This window comes from Oncorhynchus mykiss, chromosome 16, assembly GCF_057628025.1.
Source record: "Oncorhynchus mykiss isolate SJ-2025 chromosome 16, ASM5762802v1, whole genome shotgun sequence".
NCBI lineage: Eukaryota > Metazoa > Chordata > Actinopteri > Salmoniformes > Salmonidae > Oncorhynchus > Oncorhynchus mykiss.
The window spans coordinates 1,447,413-1,467,987 of record NC_143037.1 but is presented as its reverse complement, the minus strand read 5'-3'; the positions used below and the strand labels follow the sequence as shown (position 1 = coordinate 1,467,987).

Genomic DNA, 20,575 nt, shown 5'->3' with positions numbered 1-20,575 from the left:
GAGGCTTGGCCCCAGTGATAAACTGGGCCGTACGCACTACCCTCTGTAGCGCCTTACGGTTGGATGCAGAGCAGTTGTCATACCAGGCAGTGATGCAACCGGCCAGGATGCTCTCGAAGGCGCAGCTGTATAACTTTTTGAGGATCTGGGAACCCATGCCAAATCTTTTCAGTCTCCTGAGGGGGAAAAAGTGTTGTTGTGCCCTCTTCATGACTGTCGTGGTATGTTCGGACCATGATAGTTCATTGGTGATGTGGACACAAAGGAACTTGAAACTCTCAACCTGCTCCACTTCAGCCCCATCGATGTTAATGGGGGCCTGTTCGGCCCTCCTTTTCCTATAGTCCACGATCAGCTCCTTTGTCTTGCTCACATTGAGGTTGGCACCACACTGTCAGTTCTCTGACCTCCTCCCTATAGGCCGTCTCATTGTTGTCAGCGATCAGGCCTACCACTGTTGTGTCATCAGCAAACTTAATGATGGTGTTGGAGTCGTGCTTGGCCACGCAGTTGTGGGTGAACAGGGAGTACAGGAGGGGACTAAGTACACACCCCTGAGGGCCCCAGTGTTAAAGATCAGCATGGCAGACGTGTTGTTGCCTACCCTTAGCACCTGGGTGCGGCCCGTCAGGAAGTCCAGGATCCAGGTGCAAAGGGAGGTGTTTAGTCCCAGGTTCCTTAGCATAGTGATGAGCTTTGTGGGCACTATGGTGTTGAATGCTGAGATGTAGTCAATGAATAGCATTCTCACATAGATGTTCCTTTTGTCCAGGTGGGAAAAGGCAGTGTGGAGCGTGATTGAGATTGTATCATCTGTGGATCTGTTGGGGCGAATTGGACTGGGTCTAGGGTTTCCGGCATGATGGAGTTGACGTGAGCCATGACAAGCCTTTCAAAGCACATCATGTCTACCAACGTGAGCGCTATGGGTCGGTAAACATTTAAGCAGGTTACCTTCACTTTCTTGGGCACAGGGACTATGGTGCTGTTTGAAACATGTAGATATTAGAGACTCGGTCAGCGAGAGGTTGAAAATGTCAGTTAAGACACTTGCCAGTTGGTATGTTCTGCGTACACGTCCTGGTAATCTGTCTGGCCCCGCGGCTTTGTGAATGTGGACCTGTTTAACCTCTCTTGGGTAGGGGGCAGTATTTACACTTCCGGATGAAAAGTGTGCCCAAAGTAAATTGCCTGTTACTCAGGCCCAGAAGCTAGGATATGCATATCATTGGTAGATTTGGATAGAAAACACTAAAGTTTCTAAAACTGTTAAAATAAATGTCTGTGAATATAACAGAACTGATATGGCAGGCGAAACCCCAAGGACAAAACATTCAGGGGAGAAAAAAATTGAGGTCATAGGATTTTCCAATAGGTTTTTATGGGACACCCTTATTATTAGGAGCCTGGTTGCAGTTCCTATGGCTTCCACTAGATGTCAACAGTCTTTAGAAATTGTTCTATGTTTTTCTTTTGAGAAATGAAGAAGTATCCTATTCAATGTAAGTATCACTCCAGGTGGACTCTACTGTTTTGATGCGGGTGAACAGGAGCGCGCTCCACATTGTTTTTATTTGGTATTAGAAACAGTTTATTCAGTCTTAAATTTGATAGATTATTTACGTTTTAGGGTACCTGAGGTTGGATTAGGCACGTTGTTTGAAATGTTTGGACCAAGTTTACAGGTAACTTATTAGATACTATGTAGGCATGTTGGGCGAGTTAAAACTGGTGTATTTCGGAATCAAACGCGCCAAATTAATGGACATTTTTGGGACAAAGGACATTATCGAACAAAAGGACCATTTGTGATGTTTCTGGGATATTTTGGAGTGCCAACAGAAGAAGATCTTCAAAGAAATTAACTATATCGCAATTTTTTACTTTCGTGTCGCACCTGCCTGGTTGAAAAATTATTTTAATGTGTTTGTATGCGGGGCGCTGTCCTCAGATAATCGCATGGTCTGCTTTCGCCATAAAGCCTTTTTGAAATCTGACACAGCGGCTGGATTAACAAATTAAGCTTTATTTTGATGTGTAACACATATTTCCAAGAATGTTAAATATTTGAATTTAGTATTTTGCGCTCTGGCCAGGTGGGACGCTACCTGCCCATAAGAAGTTAAAGGTCTTGCTCACATTGGCTACGGACGTGATCACACAGTCGTCCGGAACAGCTGGTGCTCTCATGCATGCTTCAGTGGCATTAAGCTCGTCTGGTAGGCTCGCGTCACTGGGCAGCTCGTGGCTGAGTTTTTCTTTGTAGTCTGTAATAGTTTGCAAGCCTTGCCACATCCAACAAGCGTCAGAGCCGGTGTAGTATGAATAAATCTTATTCCTGTATCGACGTTTTCCCTGTTCGATGGTTAATCTGTGGGCATAGCAGGATTTCCTATAAGCATCCAGATTATTGTCCCACTCCTTGAAAGCGGCAGCTTTAGCCTTTAGCTCAGTGCAGATGTTGCCTGTAATCCATGGCTTCTGGTTGGGATAGGTACGTACAGTCACTGTGGGAAATACATCGTCAATGCATTTATTGATGAAGCTGGTGACTGGTCTCTCCCCAATGTCATTGGAAGAATCCCGGAACAGATTCCAGTCTGTGCTTGCAAAACTGTCCTGTAGGTTAGCATCCGCGTCATCTGACCACTTCCGTATTGAGCGAGTCACTGGTACTTCCTGCTTTAATTTTTGCTTGTAAGCAGGAATCAGGAGGATATCATTATGGTCAGATTTGCCAAATGGAGGGTGAGGGAGATCTTTATGCGTCTCTGTGTGGAGTAAAGGAGGTCTAGAGTTTTTTCCCTCTGGTTCCACATTTGATATGCTGGTAGAAATGAGGTAAAACAGATTTAAATTTCCCTGCAATAAAGTCCCAGGCCACTAGGAGCACCGCTCCTGGATGAGCATTTTCTTGTTTGGTTATGACCTTACACAGCTCATTGAGTGGAGTCTTAGCGCCAGCATCGGTTTGTGGTGGTAAATAGACAGCTACGAATAATATAGATGAGAACTCCTCTTGGTAGATGGTGTGGTCTACAGCTTATCATGAGGTATTCTACCTCAGGCGAACAGAACCGCAATACTTCTTTAATATTAGACATTGACAAAGACACACCCTGTGTTATTGACAAAGACACACCCTGTGTTATTGACAAAGACACACCCTGTGTTATTGACAAAGACACACCCTGTGTTATTGACAAAGACACACCCCCGCCCCTGACTGATGTAGCTGCTCTGTCCTGAGAAGCCAGCCAGATCTATATTATCTGTGTCGTTGTTAAGCCACGTCTCGGTGAAACATAAGATATTACAGATTTGAATGCCCCGTTGGTAGAATAGTCTTAATTGTAGATCGTACAGTTTGTTTTCCAATGATTCCAACTACCTACTCGCCGGCAAATTCTTACAAGACACCCCGCCCTCCCCTTTTCTCTGTATTTTCTTCACGCTGTTGACAGGGATTTGGGCCTTGTCTCGACAAAGGAGTATATCTTTCAAGGTCAGACTCATTAAAGAAAAATCGTTGTCCAGTTCGACGTGAGTAATCGCTGTTCTGATGTCCAGTAGCTCTTTTCGGTCATAAGACACGGTAGCAGCAACATTATGTACAAAATAAGTTACAAAAAATGTGGGGAAAAAAAAAATTATAATAGCTAGGACCTCGTAAATGGCAGCCATCCCCTCCGGCACCATTATCATATCGTCTTTCCCTCTCAGTTGACGAGGAACTCAGAGGTAATATAACTCTGGTAAGCACTCTTTGTGTTACAGAGGTCTGTGTGTGTGGTCTATAATCCTACCCTCTCTGTTGACCAGGAACTCCGGGAGGTAAAAGAACTCTGGTATTAGCTCCTTGACGTCAGTCATGCTCTCGAACGAGGAGAGACGCCATGTTGTATTCATAGAGTGGAACGTCCGGTCAGGGATATCAAAGCTCTGGTCTGCAACACACACACACACAAACACACACACACTAATTAAACCTGTGATCTGATGATACAGGACCAACACAGTGTCTTTATCTTGGTGAATGAGCAGGCTTCCTTTCATTGCCTTGTGAACCACCGCTTCTGAATTCAATTACTCTTCTATCAACGAAGATGAGAGGCTTTGGAGGAAGAGCATTAGAAAGACAAGAGCAGAGGAAGAGAGAAACGGGATGAGAGGTAGAGAGATATGGAAAGGGAGAAGAGGGGGGAGTCAGAGAGGAGCAGGACGAGAGGTTGAGAGGAAGATAAATGGAAGAGGAGAAGAGGGGGGGAGCCAGAGGGATAGAGAGAAGTTTGAGTGTGAAAAGGGGGAGAGAAAGCCTATCAGAGGAAGCCTTTGATGCATGCCAGCCATTGGATCAGATCAGTCTTAGTTAGATCAGGACGTTGTTCTCAGAACACGGCACTACAACAGCCTCAGGATCATGCTAATAACACAATACAGATGGCAGTGATCAGCCTCAGGATCATGCTAATAACACAATACAGATGGCAGTGATCAGCCTCAGGATAATAACACAATACAGATGGCAGTGATCAGCCTTAGGATCATGCTAATAACACAATACAGATGGCAGTGATCAGCCTCAGCCTCATGCTAATAACACAATACAGATGGCAGTGATCAGCCTCAGGATTACGCTAATAACACAATACAGATGGCAGTGATCAGCCTCATGCTAATAACACAATACAGATGGCAGTGATCAGCCTCAGGATCATGCTAATAACACAATACAGATGGCAGTGATCAGCCTCAGGATCATGCTAATAACACAATACAGGTGGCAGTGATCAGCCTCATGCTAATAACACAATACAGATGGCAGTGATCAGCCTCAGGATCACGCTAATAACACAATACAGATGGCAGTGATCAGCCTCAGCCTCATGCTAATAACACAATACAGATGGCAGTGATCAGCCTCAGCCTCATGCTAATAACACAATACAGATGGCAGTGATCAGCCTCAGGATCACGCTAATAACACAATACAGATGGCAGTGATCAGCCTCAGGATCACGCTAATAACACAATACAGATGGCAGTGATCAGCCTCAGGATCACGCTAATAACAACACAGATGGCAGTGATCAGCCTCAGCCTCATGCTAATAACACAATACAGATGGCAGTGATCAGTCTCAGCCTCATGCTAATAACACAATACAGATGGCAGTGATCAGCCTCAGCCTCATAACACAATACAGATGGCAGTGATCAGCCTCAGGATCATAACACAATACAGATGGCAGTGATCAGCCTCAGGATCATAACACAATACAGATGGCAGTGATCAGCCTCAGGATCATAACACAATACAGATGGCAGTGATCTTTTATATGCTGCTGAATGAAAATAGCTATTCCTAAAAGAAGAGAGCTACATTAGAAGTACACATCTGTGTGGGTGTCTTACCCTGGTAGGCCAGGAACATCTTGGTGAATGGAGGCATGCGAACCAGGAAGTGTAGTACAGTGCCAGAGTTGGAGTAGTGAGATCCGTAATGGTACGGCTGGACAGGAGGCATGGGGTCGTCATCATGCGCTCCCTTACGATACTCCTCCTCTAGATACTGGAAGAGGGTAGAAACTCCAGTTTACGCGACGTGTGTAATGAACACAGTTGAAAAACTGACCTCGTATCCAAGAGAAGCAGTAACACAGTAAGGCTGCATTGAGCTGTTCACCTTATAATTGTCCACATAGCGATCCTCTTTCTCTTTAGACTGGACTGCTATGGGCTTGTTCAGGTTCCTGAAAACAGTCCAAACAGAGAGAATGAAAAGGTCAAACTTCCTGTTCTCTGTTTTTCTTTGGTCCAATTAACACGTTGGTTCGTTATAACACTGACCCTTAGCTAACCGTGTTAGTACTACAACTGACCTGTAGATGGAGCTGTCCCCCAGGTCCAGTGTCTCTGAGATGTAGTCCTTCAGTATGAAGGGGAAGACAGGGTACTGCATCAGGTCGTTGAAGCTCCGCCCAGAGTGTTTGTTGAGGTGCGTCAAGTACTCAAAGTTACTGATCTGCCCCGAGCCCCACAGGTGTGTTAACGCCGTGATGTTACCATACTCCAGGAGGTTGGGGAGGTCGGAGGTCAGGATGTTGTGGTACACGTCATCACGGAACTACGGGAATGTAAAATCTAGTTTTATTGCATGTGAAATACTTTAGCCATCACTTTTTAGCTAGCTGCAGCTCAGTATTGTGTTATGCTAGCTGATACAATCACTTTCCACTAGCATTGCTACATGCTACAAAATGCTAGCCAGGATATTACATACTGAACAAAAACATATATGCAACATGCAACAATTTAATTAAATTTACCGAGTTACATTTCATAAAGAAATCAGTCAAATTAAATAAATTAATGGATTTATTTATGGATTAGAACATGACTGGGACAGTAAACAATATGTACAGTTGAAGTTGGAAGATGACATTCACCTTAGCCAAATACATTTAAACTCAGTTTTTCACAATTCCTGCCATTTAATCTTAATAAAAATGCCCTGTTTTAGGTCAGTTAGGATCACCACCTTATTTTAAGAATGTGAAATGTCAGAATAATAGTAGGGAGAATGATTTATTTCAGCTTTTATTTCTTTCATCACATTCCCAGTGGATCATAAGTTTACATACACTCAATTAGTATTTGGTAGCATTGCCTTTAAATTGTCTAACTTGGGTCAAATGTTTTGGGTAGCCTTCCACAAGCTGGTGTAACTGAGTCAGGTTTGTAGGCCTCCTTGCTCACACATGCTTTTTCAGATCTGCCCACAAATTTTCTATAGGATTGAGGTCAGGGCTTTGTGATGGCCACTCCAATACTTTGACTTTGTTGTCCGTAAGCCATTTTGTCCAAGTATTGTCCATTTGGAAGACCCATTTGCGAGCAAGCTTTAATTTCCTGACTGATGTCTTGAGATGTTGCTTCAATATATCCACATAATTTTCTTGCCTCATGATGCCATCTATTTTGTGAAGTGCACCAGTCCCTGCTGCAGCAAAGCACCCCCACAACATGATGCTGCCACCCCGTACTTCATGGTTGGGATGGTGTTCTTCAGCTTGCAATCCTCCCCCTTTTTCCTCCAAACATAACGATGGTCATTATGGCCAAACAGTTCTATTTTTGTTTCATCAGACCAGAGGACATTTCTCCAAAAAGTACGATCTTTGTCCCCATGTGCAGTTGCAAACCGTAGTCTGGCTTTTTTATGGCGGTTTTGGAGCAGTGGCTTCTTCCTTGCTGAGTGGCCTTTCAGGTTATGTCGATATAGGACTCGTTTTACTGTGGATACAGATACTTTTGCACCTGTTTCCTCCAGCATCTTCACAAGGTCCTTTGCTTTTGTTCTGGGATTGATTTGCACTTTTCGCACCAAAGTACATTTATCTCTAGGAGACAGAACGCATCTCCTTCCTGAGGGGTATGACGGCTGCGTGGTCCCATGGTGTTTATACTTGCGTCCTATTGTTTGTACAGATGAACGTAGTACCTTTAGGCGTTTGGAAATTGCTCCCAAGGAAGAACCAGACTTGTGGAGGTCTACAATTTGTTTCTGAGGTCTTGGCTGATTTCTTTTGATTTCCCCATGATGTCAAGTAAAGAGGCACTGAGTTTGAAGGTAGGCCTTGAAATACACCCACAGGTACCCCTCCAATTGACTCAAAGATATTAATTAGCCTATTATAAGCTTCTAGCATGACATAATTTTCTGGAATTTTCCAAGCTGTTTAAAGGCACATTCAACTTAGTTTATGTAAACTTCTGACGCACTAGAATTGTGATACAGTGAATTATAAGTGAAATAATCTGTCTGTAAACAATTGATGGAAAAATTACTTGTGTCATGCACAAAGTAGATGTCCTAACCGACTTGCCAAAACTATAGTTTGTTAACAAGAAATGTGTGGAGTGGTTGAAAAACGAGTTTTAATGACTCCAACATTCGTGTATGTAAACTTCTGACTTCAACTGTACATCTGTTGTACAGAAACCATAAAAATCAAATGGGCCTCAGGATCTCGTCACGGTATTGTTATGCATTCAAATCGCCATCGGTAAAATGCAATTGTGTTCATTGTCCGTAGCTATGCCTGCCCATACCATAACCCCACCACCACCACCACGGGGCACTCTGTTCACAACGTTATCGTCAGCAAATCGCTCGCCCACACGACTCCATACACGCGGCTGTGAAGCCGGTTCGACGTATTGCCAAATTCTCTAAAACGACGGAGGCGGCTTATGGTAGAGAAATGAACATTACATTATCTGGCAACATCTCTGATGGACATTCCTGCAGTCAGCATGTCAATTGTATTCTCCCTCAAAATTTGAGACATCTGTGGTATTGTTTGTGACAAAATTGCACATTTTAGAGTGGCCTTTTATTGTCCCCAGCACAATGTGCACCTGTGTAATGATCATGCTGTTTAATCAGCTTCTTGATATGCCACACCTGTCAGGCTGATGGATTATCTTGGCAAAGGAGAAATGCTCACTAAACAGGGATGTAAACACATTTGTGCACAACATTTTAGAGAAACAAGCTTTTTGTACATATGGAACATTTCTGGGATATTTTATTCCAACTCATGAAACATGGGACCAACACTTTACATGTTGCGTTTTTATATTTGTGTTCAGTAGAAATAAAGAACAAAGACACATCTACAAAAGATGGGGAGATGTTGAACTATCAACCCTGGTGTGGAAGGCCAGAAGGAGACCCTGTGCTCTTTAGTCCACCCTACCTTGGTGGTGTGGAAGGCTAGCAGGAGACCCTGTGCTCTTTAGTCCACCCTACCTTGGTGGTGTGGAAGGCCAGCAGGAGAGTCCGTCCGTTGGTGAGGAAGATCTCTACAGCGTTGTCTCTGAGCTGCCACCACCTCTTATGGACCTCCTTAATCTCCTCATAGGTCCAGGAGAATGACGCTGCCTCCGTCTCCCCGTGGACACTCTGTCACAACACACACAGTGAGCAACAACATCACTATCTCTGTTCTAAATGTACAGGTTTAGAGAGAGGGTTACCTGGTTGTCATGGGCGTCAGCTGCGTTATCCTCCACAAAGTACATCCCAGACTTCCCTGTGAGGGGTCAAAAGGTCACTGTGTGAGTAAGAGTACACACCAGGAAATAGAGCCTTAGGCAGCCTGAATGGGACCTTGTCCAGAACAAACTCACTGGACAATAAAGCTAGGAGGTGGTGTGTGTGTGGTCCCTTACCCAGTAGCAGCTCCCCAGAGGTCTCTCTAGAGGGAGCAACACTGATGCAGCGTCTGGTGAATCTGATTGGTTCGCTGGTGGCCTTGTCTTTCACCGTGGAGGAGAAGGAGGAGTGGGTCTTATCCTCAAACAGGAAGGACAGTGGAGCCCGCGCTGCTGGGTCTGAAAGGTCAGACAGACAGAGAGGGTCAGACAGGCAGGGTCAGACAGGCAGGGACAGACAGGCAGGGACAGACAGGCAGGGTCAGACAGGCAGGGTCAGACAGGCAGGGTCAGACAGGCAGGGTCAGACAGGCAGATAGACAGACAGGCAGGGTCAGACAGGCAGGGTCAGACAGGCAGGGTCAGACAGGCAGGGTCAGACAGGCAGGGTCAGACAGACATGGTCAGTCAGACATGGTCAGTCAGACATGGTCAGTCAGACAGGCAGAGTCGGTCGGGGTCAGGCAGACGGGGTCTGGCAGACGGGATCAGGCAGACGGGATCAGGCAGACGGGATCAGGCAGACGGGATCAGGCAGACGGGATCAGGCAGACGGGATCAGGCAGACGGGATCAGGCAGACGGGATCAGGCAGACGGGATCAGGCAGACGGGATCAGGCAGACGGGATCAGGCAGACGGGATCGATAGGCTGGATTCATAGCGGGTTTCCAGATAGTGCTCTCAAAAGCGAAAATGAAGGAAAACATGAAAAGCAATTTTTTTGCAGCTGTTAGGATGTCATCCCTAGTGGTGCTGAAGATCGGACTTATTATATTTTAAAATGTATGTCTGGCTTGCGTCGGTTTTTGAGCAGGTACTTGTTGGGGATGGTGAGGGTTAGGGGTGAGGGGTTATGGGTTAGGGGTGAGGGTTAGGGGTTATGGGTTAGGGGTTATGGGTGAGGGTTAGGGGTTAGGGTCACAGTACCGTCTGGCTTGCGTCGGTCTTTGAGCAGGTACTTGTTGGGGATGGTGAGGGTTAGGGGTTATGGGTTAGGGGTGAGGGTTAGGGGTTATGGGTTAGGGGTTATGAGTGAGGGTTAGGGGTTAGGGTCACAGTACCGTCTGGCTTGCGTCGGTCTTTGAGCAGGTACTTGTTGGGGATGGTGAGGTAACACCTCTGCAGCCGTCTTCTCTCCCTGTTGGGTCCCTCTGTAGGGTCCAGCTGCCAGGAGGTCGGGTACGACGTCTGGTCATACCACACAGCACTGAAATACACAGGAAATAGTATTAGCAACAAGTCTGGTCATACCACACAGCACTGAAATACACAGGAAATAGTATTAGCAACAAGTCATTATATTATAAAGTGGTTCCCAACATTATAAACTGGTTACCAACATTATAAACTGGTTCCCAACATTATAAGAACAGTAAACAAGTAATTATATTATAAACTGGTTACCAGCATTATAAACTGGTTACCAACATTATAAACTGGTTCCCAACATTATTAACTGGTTCCCAACATTATTAACTGGTTACCAACATTATAAACTGGTTACCAACATTATAAACTGGTTACCAACATTATAAACTGGTGACCAACATTATTAGAACATTAAACAAGTCATTATATTATAAACTGGTTACCAACATTATAAACTGGTTCCCAACATTATAAACTGGTTCCCAACATTATAAACTGGTTACCAGCATTATAAACTGGTTCCCAACATTATAAACTGGTTACCAGCATTATAAACTGGTTACCAACATTATAAACTGGTTCCCAACATTATTAACTGGTTACCAACATTATAAACTGGTTCCCAACATTATAAACTGGTGACCAACATTATTAGAACAGTAAACAAGTAATTCTATTATAAACTGGTTCCCAACATTATAAACTGGTTCCCAACATTATAAACTGGTTACCAACATTATAAACTGGTTACCAACATTATTAGAACAGTAAACAAGTCATTATATAATAAACTGGTTCCCAACATTATAAACTGGTTCCCAACATTATAAACTGGTTCCCAACATTATAAACTGGTTACCAACATTATAAACTGGTTACCAACATTATAAACTGATTACCAACATTATTAACTGGTTCCCAACATTATAAACTGGTTACCAACATTATTAGAACAGTAAACAAGTCATTCAATTATAAACTGGTTACCAACATTATAAACTGGTTACCAACATTATAAACTGGTTCCCAACATTATAAACTGGTTACCAACATTATAAACTGGTTCCCAACATTATAAACTGGTTACCAACATTATAAACTGGTTACCAACATTATTAGAACAGTAAACAAGTCATTAAATTATAAACTGGTTACCAGCATTATAAACTGGTTACCAACATTATAAACTGATTACCAACATTATAAACTGGTTCCCAACATTATAAACTGGTTACCAACATTATAAACTGGTTACCAACATTATAAACTGATTACCAACATTATAAACTGGTTCCCAACATTATAAACTGGTTACCAACATTATAAACTGGTTACCAACATTATAAACTGATTACCAACATTATAAACTGGTTCCCAACATTATAAACTGGTTACCAAAATTATAAACTGGTTACCAACATTATAAACTGATTACCAACATTATAAACTGGTTCCCAACATTATAAACTGGTTACCAACATTATTAGAACAGTAAACAAGTCACTCATAGCATATTGTTACATGAGTCATTTTTTATGGTCTTTTGAGCCGGATAGGAATAATTGTGCATGGTTCTTAATCTCCCCTATTCTGCATCAAAGGTGAATAATGGATATTGCTGTGTTTAACTCTATGTGGGAGACTCCCAGTACTCACCGGTCGTGTGTGAGTTGCTCAGTGTAACCCCCTCCCCCAGTACTCACCAGTGTGAGTTGTTCAGTGTAACCCCCCTCCTCCCCAGTACTCACCAGTCCTGTGTGAGTTGTTCAGTGTAACTCCCCCCTCCCCCAGTACTCACCAGTCCTGTGTGAGTTGTTCAGTGTAACTCCCCCCCTCCCCCAGTACTCACCAGTCCTGTGTGAGTTGTTCAGTGTAACTCCCCCCCTCCCCCAGTACTCACCAGTCCTGTGTGAGTTGTTCAGTGTAACCCCCCTCCCCCAGTACTCACCGGTCGTGTGTGAGTTGTTCAATGTAACCCCCCCTCCCCCAGTACTCACCAGTCCTGTGTGAGTTGTTCAGTGTAACCCCCCTCCCCCAGTACTCACCAGTCCTGTGTGAGTTGTTCAGTGTAACCCCCCCTCCCCAGTACTCACCAGTCCTGTGTGAGTTGTTCAGTGTAACCCCCCTCCCCCAGTACTCACCGGTCGTGTGTGAGTTGCTCAGTGTAACCCCCTCCCCCAGTACTCACCAGTGTGAGTTGTTCAGTGTAACCCCCCTCCTCCCCAGTACTCACCAGTCCTGTGTGAGTTGTTCAGTGTAACTCCCCCCTCCCCCAGTACTCACCAGTCCTGTGTGAGTTGTTCAGTGTAACTCCCCCCCTCCCCCAGTACTCACCAGTCCTGTGTGAGTTGTTCAGTGTAACTCCCCCCCTCCCCCAGTACTCACCAGTCCTGTGTGAGTTGTTCAGTGTAACTCCCCCTCCCCAGTACTCACCAGTCCTGTGTGAGTTGTTCAGTGTAACCCCCCTCCCCCAGTACTCACCAGTCCTGTGTGAGTTGTTCAGTGTAACCCCCCTCCCCCAGTACTCACCAGTGTGAGTTGTTCAGTGTAACCCCCCTCCCCCAGTACTCACCAGTCCTTTGTGAGTTGTTCAGTGTAACCCCCCCCCTTCCCAGTACTCACCAGTCCTGTGTGAGTTGTTCAGTGTAACCCCCCCTCCCCAGTACTCACCAGTCCTGTGTGAGTTGTTCAGTGTAACCCCCCTCCCCCAGTACTCACCAGTCCTGTTTGAGTTGTTCAGTGTAACCCCCCTCCTCCCCAGTACTCACCAGTCCTGTGTGAGTTGTTCAGTGTAACTCCCCCCCCCTCCCCCAGTACTCACCAGTCCTTTGTGAGTTGTTCAGTGTAACCCCCCCCCCTTCCCAGTACTCACCAGTCCTGTGTGAGTTGTTCAGTGTAACCCCCCTCCCCCAGTACTCACCGGTCCTGTGTGAGTTGTTCAGTGTAACCCCCCTCCCCCAGTACTCACCAGTGTGAGTTGTTCAGTGTAACCCCCCTCCCCCAGTACTCACCAGTCCTTTGTGAGTTGTTCAGTGTAACCCCCCTCCTCCCCAGTACTCACCAGTCCTTTGTGAGTTGTTCAGTGTAACCCCCCTCCCCCAGTACTCACCAGTCCTTTGTGAGTTGTTCAGTGTAACCCCCCCTCCCCAGTACTCACCAGTCCTGTGTGAGTTGTTCAGTGTAACCCCCCTCCCCCAGTACTCACCAGTGTGAGTTGTTCAGTGTAACCCCCCTCCCCCAGTACTCACCAGTCCTTTGTGAGTTGTTCAGTGTAACCCCCCCCCTTCCCAGTACTCACCAGTCCTGTGTGAGTTGTTCAGTGTAACCCCCCCTCCCCAGTACTCACCAGTCCTGTGTGAGTTGTTCAGTGTAACCCCCCTCCCCCAGTACTCACCAGTCCTTTGTGAGTTGTTCAGTGTAACCCCCCCTCCCCAGTACTCACCTGTCCTGTGTGAGTTGTTCAGTGTAACCCCCCTCCCCCAGTACTCACCAGTGTGAGTTGTTCAGTGTAACCCCCCTCCCCCAGTACTCACCAGTCCTTTGTGAGTTGTTCAGTGTAACCCCCCCCCCTTCCCAGTACTCACCAGTCCTGTGTGAGTTGTTCAGTGTAACCCCCCCTCCCCAGTACTCACCAGTCCTGTGTGAGTTGTTCAGTGTAACCCCCCTCCCCCAGTACTCACCAGTGTGAGTTGTTCAGTGTAACCCCCCCTCCCCAGTACTCACCGGTCGTGTGTGAGTTGTTCAGTGTAACCCCCTCCCCCAGTACTCACCAGTGTGAGTTGTTCAGTGTAACCCCCCTCCCCCAGTACTCACCAGTCCTGTGTGAGTTGTTCAGTGTAACCCCCCCTCCCCCAGTACTCACCAGTCCTGTGTGAGTTGTTCAGTGTAACCCCCCTCCCCCAGTACTCACCGGTCGTGTGTGAGTTGTTCAATGTAACCCCCCCTCCCCCAGTTCTCACCAGTCCTGTGTGAGTTGTTCAGTGTAACCCCCCTCCCCCAGTACTCACCAGTCCTGTGTGAGTTGTTCAGTGTAACCCCCCTCCTCCCCAGTACTCACCAGTCCTGTGTGAGTTGTTCAGTGTAACCCCCCTCCTCCCCAGTACTCACCAGTCCTGTGTGAGTTGTTCAGTGTAACCCCCCTCCTCCCCAGTACTCACCAGTCCTGTGTGAGTTGTTCAGTGTAACCCCCCCTCCCCAGTACTCACCAGTCCTGTGTGAGTTGTTCAGTGTAACCCCCCTCCCCCAGTACTCACCGGTCGTGTGTGAGTTGTTCAGTGTAACCCCCCTCCCCCAGTACTCACCGGTCGTGTGTGAGTTGTTCAGTGTAACCCCCCTCCCCAGTACTCACCGGTCGTGTGTGAGTTGTTCAGTGTAACCCCCCTCCCCCAGTACTCACCAGTCCTGTGTGAGTTGTTCAGTGTAACCCCCCCTCCCCAGTACTCACCGGTCGTGTGTGAGTTGTTCAGTGTAACCCCCCTCCCCCAGTACTCACCAGTCCTGTGTGAGTTGTTCAGTGTAACCCCCCCTCCCCCAGTACTCACCAGTCCTGTGTGAGTTGTTCATTGTAACCCCCCTCCCCCAGTACTCACCGGTCGTGTGTGAGTTGTTCAGTGTAACCCCCCCTCCCCCAGTTCTCACCAGTCCTGTGTGAGTTGTTCAGTGTAACCCCCCTCCCCCAGTACTCACCAGTCCTGTGTGAGTTGTTCAGTGTAACCCCCCTCCTCCCCAGTACTCACCAGTCCTGTGTGAGTTGTTCAGTGTAACCCCCCTCCTCCCCAGTACTCACCAGTCCTGTGTGAGTTGTTCAGTGTAACCCCCCCCTCCCCAGTACTCACCAGTCCTGTGTGAGTTGTTCAGTGTAACCCCCCTCCCCCAGTACTCACCGGTCGTGTGTGAGTTTTTCCTTGTAACCCCCCTCCCCCAGTACTCACCGGTCGTGTGTGAGTTGTTCAGTGTAACCCCCCTCCCCAGTACTCACCGGTCGTGTGTGAGTTGTTCAGTGTAACCCCCCTCCCCCAGTACTCACCAGTCCTGTGTGAGTTGTTCAGTGTAACCCCCCCTCCCCAGTACTCACCGGTCGTGTGTGAGTTGTTCAGTGTAACCCCCCTCCCCCAGTACTCACCAGTCGTGTGTGAGTTTTTCCTTGTAACCCCCCTCCCCCAGTACTCACCGGTCGTGTGTGAGTTGTTCAGTGTAACCCCCCTCCCCAGTACTCACCGGTCGTGTGTGAGTTGTTCAGTGTAACCCCCCTCCCCCAGTACTCACCAGTCCTGTGTGAGTTGTTCAGTGTAACCCCCCTCCCCCAGTACTCACCAGTCCTGTGTGAGTTGTTCAGTGTAACCCCCCCTCCCCAGTACTCACCGGTCGTGTGTGAGTTGTTCAGTGTAACCCCCCTCCCCCAGTACTCACCAGTCCTGTGTGAGTTGTTCAGTGTAACCCCCCCCCCCTCCCCAGTACTCACCGGTCGTGTGTGAGTTGTTCAGTGTAACCCTCCTCCCCCAGTACTCACCAGTCCTGTGTGAGTTGTTCAGTGTAACCCCCCCTCCCCAGTACTCACCAGTCCTGTGTGAGTTGTTCAGTGTAACCCCCCTCCCCCAGTACTCACCGGTCGTGTGTGAGTTGTTCAGTGTAACCCCCCTCCCCCAGTACTCACCGGTCGTGTGTGAGTTGTTCAGTGTAACCCCCCTCCCCAGTACTCACTGGTCGTGTGTGAGTTGTTCAGTGTAACCCCCCTCCCCCAGTACTCACCAGTATTGTGTGAGTTGTTCAGTGTAACCCCCCTCCTCCCCCAGTACTCACCAGTCCTGTGTGAGTTGTTCAGTGTAACCCCCCTCCCCAGTACTCACCGGTCGTGTGTGAGTTGTTCAGTGTAACCCCCCTCCCCCAGTACTCACCAGTCCTGTGTGAGTTGTTCAGTGTAACCCCCCTCCCCCAGTACTCACCAGTCCTGTGTGAGTTGTTCAGTGTAACCCCCCCTCCCCAGTACTCACCGGTCGTGTGTGAGTTGTTCAGTGTAACCCCCCTCCCCCAGTACTCACCAGTCCTGTGTGAGTTGTTCAGTGTAACCCCCCCCCCTCCCCAGTACTCACCGGTCGTGTGTGAGTTGTTCAGTGTAACCCCCCTCCCCCAGTACTCACCAGTCCTGTGTGAGTTGTTCAGTGTAACCCCCCCTCCCCAGTACTCACCAGTCCTGTGTGAGTTGTTCAGTGTAACCCCCCTCCCCCAGTACTCACCGGTCGTGTGTGAGTTGTTCAGTGTAACCCCCCTCCCCCAGTACTCACCGGTCGTGTGTGAGTTGTTCAGTGTAACCCCCCTCCCCAGTACTCACTGGTCGTGTGTGAGTTGTTCAGTGTAACCCCCCTCCCCCAGTACTCACCAGTCCTGTGTGAGTTGTTCAGTGTAACCCCCCTCCTCCCCCAGTACTCACCAGTCCTGTGTGAGTTGTTCAGTGTAACCCCCCTCCCCCAGTACTCACCAGTCCTGTGTGAGTTGTTCAGTGTAACCCCCCTCCTCCCCAGTACTCACCAGTCCTGTGTGAGTTGTTCAGTGTAACCCCCCTCCCCCAGTACTCACCAGTCCTGTGTGAGTTGTTCAGTGTAACCCCCCTCCTCCCCAGTACTCACCGGTCGTGTGTGAGTTGTTCAGTGTAACCCCCCTCCCCCAGTACTCACCGGTCGTGTGTGAGTTGTTCAGTGTAACCCCCCTCCCCAGTACTCACCGGTCGTGTGTGAGTTGTTCAGTGTAACCCCCCTCCCCCAGTACTCACCAGTCCTGTGTGAGTTGTTCAGTGTAACCCCCCTCCCCCAGTACTCACCAGTCCTGTGTGAGTTGTTCAGTGTAACCCCCCTCCCCAGTACTCACCGGTCGTGTGTGAGTTGCTGCACCAGTTCCTGCCAGTGTCTTGAGGCGCTGAGGTCTATCTTGTAGAGTCCTCTGATGTGCTGGATCACCTTCTTCCTCTCCATACCCTGTCTCAGAGACACATTCTGGGTGATGTCGGCTGCGATCTTAGAGATGTCCTTGGACTTGCCGTCCAGACGCTGGATCAGACTGAAGAAAGGAGAGAGACGGACAATGCATTGGTTTAAAACATTGTCAGCTGGAATCCTTGCCTCTGTTCTTGGTTTCTGAATTCCTCTCAAAGTACATCGGAGCTGAGGATCTATTCCGATGTCCCTCCCTCTGACCTCCTCCTCCAATGAGCTTTGAGAGAAATGGAGGGAACAAGTATGGGGAAAGTAAGGATCTGACTGGTGGTAAGACACGACTCTGGAGTCTAACGAACCAATCATGCTTCACCTTTTCTGTGTGTTGGATATTTTCTTCTCCCAGGCCAGTTTACTGCTCTTCTCGTCCGCCTCGTATTTCAGCTGTTCCTGTGAGATGAAACGGGACATGAATGAGACTGAGATGAAACGGGACATGAATGAGACTGAGATGAAACGGGACATGAATGAGACTGAGATGAAACGGGACATGAATGAGACTGAGATGAAACGGGACATGAATGAGACTGTGAGATGAAACAGGACATGAATGAGACTGTGAGATGAAACAGGACATGAATGAGACAGATGAAACAGGACATGAATGAGACAGATGAAACAGGACATGAATGAGACTGATGAAACAGGACATGAATGAGACAGATGAAACAGGACATGAATGAGACTGTGAGATGAAACAGGACATGAATGAGACTGAGATGAAACAGGACATGAATGAGACTGTGAGATGAAACAGGACATGGACAGGGCTGGGACCTGTGAGATGAAACAGGACATGGACAGGGCTGGGACTAACCCAGAACTCATCAAGACAGTTGCAGTTCCAGAGTTGATCCCTAACTGTTGGCCAGAATGGTCAGCGATGTTATGGGGTTAGGGTAAAGTCAGATGTTATAGGGTAAGGTCAGATGTTATAGGGTTAGGGTAAGGTCAGAGATGTTATAGGGTTAGGGTAAGGTCAGAGATGTTATAGGGTTAGGGTAAGGTCAGAGATGTTATAGGGTTAGGGTAAGGTCAGAGATGTTATAGGGTTAGGGTTAGGTCAGAGATGTTATAGGGTTAGGGTAAGGTCAGAGATGTTACAGGGTTAGGGTAAGGTCAGAGATGTTATAGGGTTAGGTCAGATGTTATAGGGTGAGGGTAAGGTCAGAGATGTTAAAGGGTTAGGTAAGAGATGTTATAGGGTTAGGGTAAAGTCAGAGATGTTATTGGGTTAGGGTAAGGTCAGAGATGTTATAGGGTTAGGGTAAAGTCAGAGATGTTATAAGTCAGAGATGTTACAGGGTTAAGGTAAAGTCAGAGATGTTATTGGGTTAGGGTAAGGTCAGAGATGTTATAGGGTTAGGGTAAGGTCAGAGATGTTATAGGGTTAGGGTAAGGTCAGAGATGTTATAGGGTAGGGTAAGGTCAGAGATGTTATAGGGTAGGGTAAGGTCAGAGATGTTATAGGGTTAGGGTAAAGTCAGATATGTTATAGGGTTAGGGTAAGGTCAGAGATCTTATAGGGTTAGGGTAAGGTCAGAGATGTTATAGGTCAGAGATGTTATAGGGTTAGGGTAAAGTCAGAGATGTTATAGGGTTAGGGTAAAGTCAGAGATGTTATAGGGTTAGGTCAGAGATGTTATAGGGTTAGGGTAAGGTCAGAGATGTTATAGGGTTGGGTCAGATGTTATGGGGTTAGGGTAAAGTCAGAGATGTTATAGGGTTAGGGTAAAGTCAGAGATGTTATAGGATTAGGTCAGATGTTATAGGGTTAGGTCAGAGATGTTATAGGGTTAGGTCAGAGATGTTATAGGTCAGAGATGTTATAGGGTTAGGGTAAGGTCAGAGATGTTACAGGGTTAGGGTAATGTCAGAGATGTTATAGGGTTAGGGTAAGGTCAGAAATGTTATAGGGTTAGGTCAGAGATGATATACAGTGCCTTGCGAAAGTATTCGGCCCCCTTGAACTTTGCGACCTTTTGCCACATTTCAGGCTTCAAACATAAAGATATAAAACTGTATTTTTTTGTGAAGAATCAACAACAAGTGGGACACAATCATGAAGTGGAACGACATTTATTGGATATTTCAAACTTTTTTAACAAATCAAAAACTGAAAAATTGGGCGTGCAAAATTATTCAGCCCCTTTACTTTCAGTGCAGCAAACTCTCTCCAGAAGTTCAGTGAGGATCTCTGAATGATCCAATGTTGACCTAAATGACTAATGATGATAAATACAATCCACCTGTGTGTAATCAAGTCTCCGTATAAATGCACCTGCACTGTGATAGTCTCAGAGGTCCGTTAAAAGCGCAGAGAGCATCATGAAGAACAAGGAACACACCAGGCAGGTCCGAGATACTGTTGTGAAGAAGTTTAAAGCCGGATTTGGATACAAAAAGATTTCCCAAGCTTTAAACATCCCAAGGAGCACTGTGCAAGCGATAATATTGAAATGGAAGGAGTATCAGACCACTGCAAATCTACCAAGACCTGGCCGTCCCTCTAAACTTTCAGCTCATACAAGGAGAAGACTGATCAGAGATGCAGCCAAGAGGCCCATGATCACTCTGGATGAACTGCAGAGATCTACAGCTGAGGTGGGAGACTCTGTCCATAGGACAACAATCAGTCAGTCGTATATTGCAAAAATCTGGCCTTTATGGAAGAGTGGCAAGAAGAAAGCCATTTCTTAAAGATATCCATAAAAAGTGTTGTTTAAAGTTTGCCACAAGCCACCTGGGAGACACACCAAACATGTGGAAGAAGGTGCTCTGGTCAGATGAAACCAAAATTGAACTTTTTGGCAACAAAGCAACACAGCTGAACACACCATCCCCACTGTCAAACATGGTGGTGGCAGCATCATGGTTTGGGCCTGCTTTTCTTCAGCAGGGACAGGGAAGATGGTTAGAATTGATGGGAAGATGGATGGAGCCAAATACAGGACCATTCTGGAAGAAAACCTGATGGAGTCTGCAAAAGACCTGAGACTGGGACGGAGATTTGTCTTCCAACAAGACAATGATCCAAAACATAAAGCAAAATCTACAATGGAATGGTTCAAAAATAAACATATCCAGGTGTTAGAATGGCCAAGTCAAAGTCCAGACCTGAATCCAATCGAGAATCTGTGTAAAGAACTGAAAACTGCTGTTCACAAATGCTCTCCATCCAACCTCACTGAGCTCGAGCTGTTTTGCAAGGAGGAATG

At 46.9% G+C, this 20,575-nt stretch overlaps 1 protein-coding gene across 5 annotated transcripts in view; it reads right to left on the bottom strand.

Annotated features, from left to right (window-relative positions):
* lyst (lysosomal trafficking regulator) overlaps positions 1 to 20,575 on the bottom strand; it is a 246,824-nt gene that overhangs the window by 36,679 nt on the left and 189,570 nt on the right. For all 5 annotated transcript variants that reach the window (XM_090201712.1, XM_090201714.1, XM_090201715.1 and 2 more), the window contains 10 exons: positions 17,671 to 17,747; positions 17,233 to 17,421; positions 10,284 to 10,429; positions 9,240 to 9,401; positions 9,045 to 9,100; positions 8,818 to 8,970; positions 5,882 to 6,126; positions 5,686 to 5,752; positions 5,415 to 5,571; positions 3,807 to 3,947 (listed from right to left, as the gene is read on the bottom strand). In XM_090201712.1, coding sequence (XP_090057838.1) covers positions 3,807 to 3,947; positions 5,415 to 5,571; positions 5,686 to 5,752; positions 5,882 to 6,126; positions 8,818 to 8,970; positions 9,045 to 9,100; positions 9,240 to 9,401; positions 10,284 to 10,429; positions 17,233 to 17,421; positions 17,671 to 17,747 — 1,393 coding nt within the window. The remainder of the gene's footprint in view (positions 1 to 3,806; positions 3,948 to 5,414; positions 5,572 to 5,685; positions 5,753 to 5,881; positions 6,127 to 8,817; positions 8,971 to 9,044; positions 9,101 to 9,239; positions 9,402 to 10,283; positions 10,430 to 17,232; positions 17,422 to 17,670; positions 17,748 to 20,575) is intronic.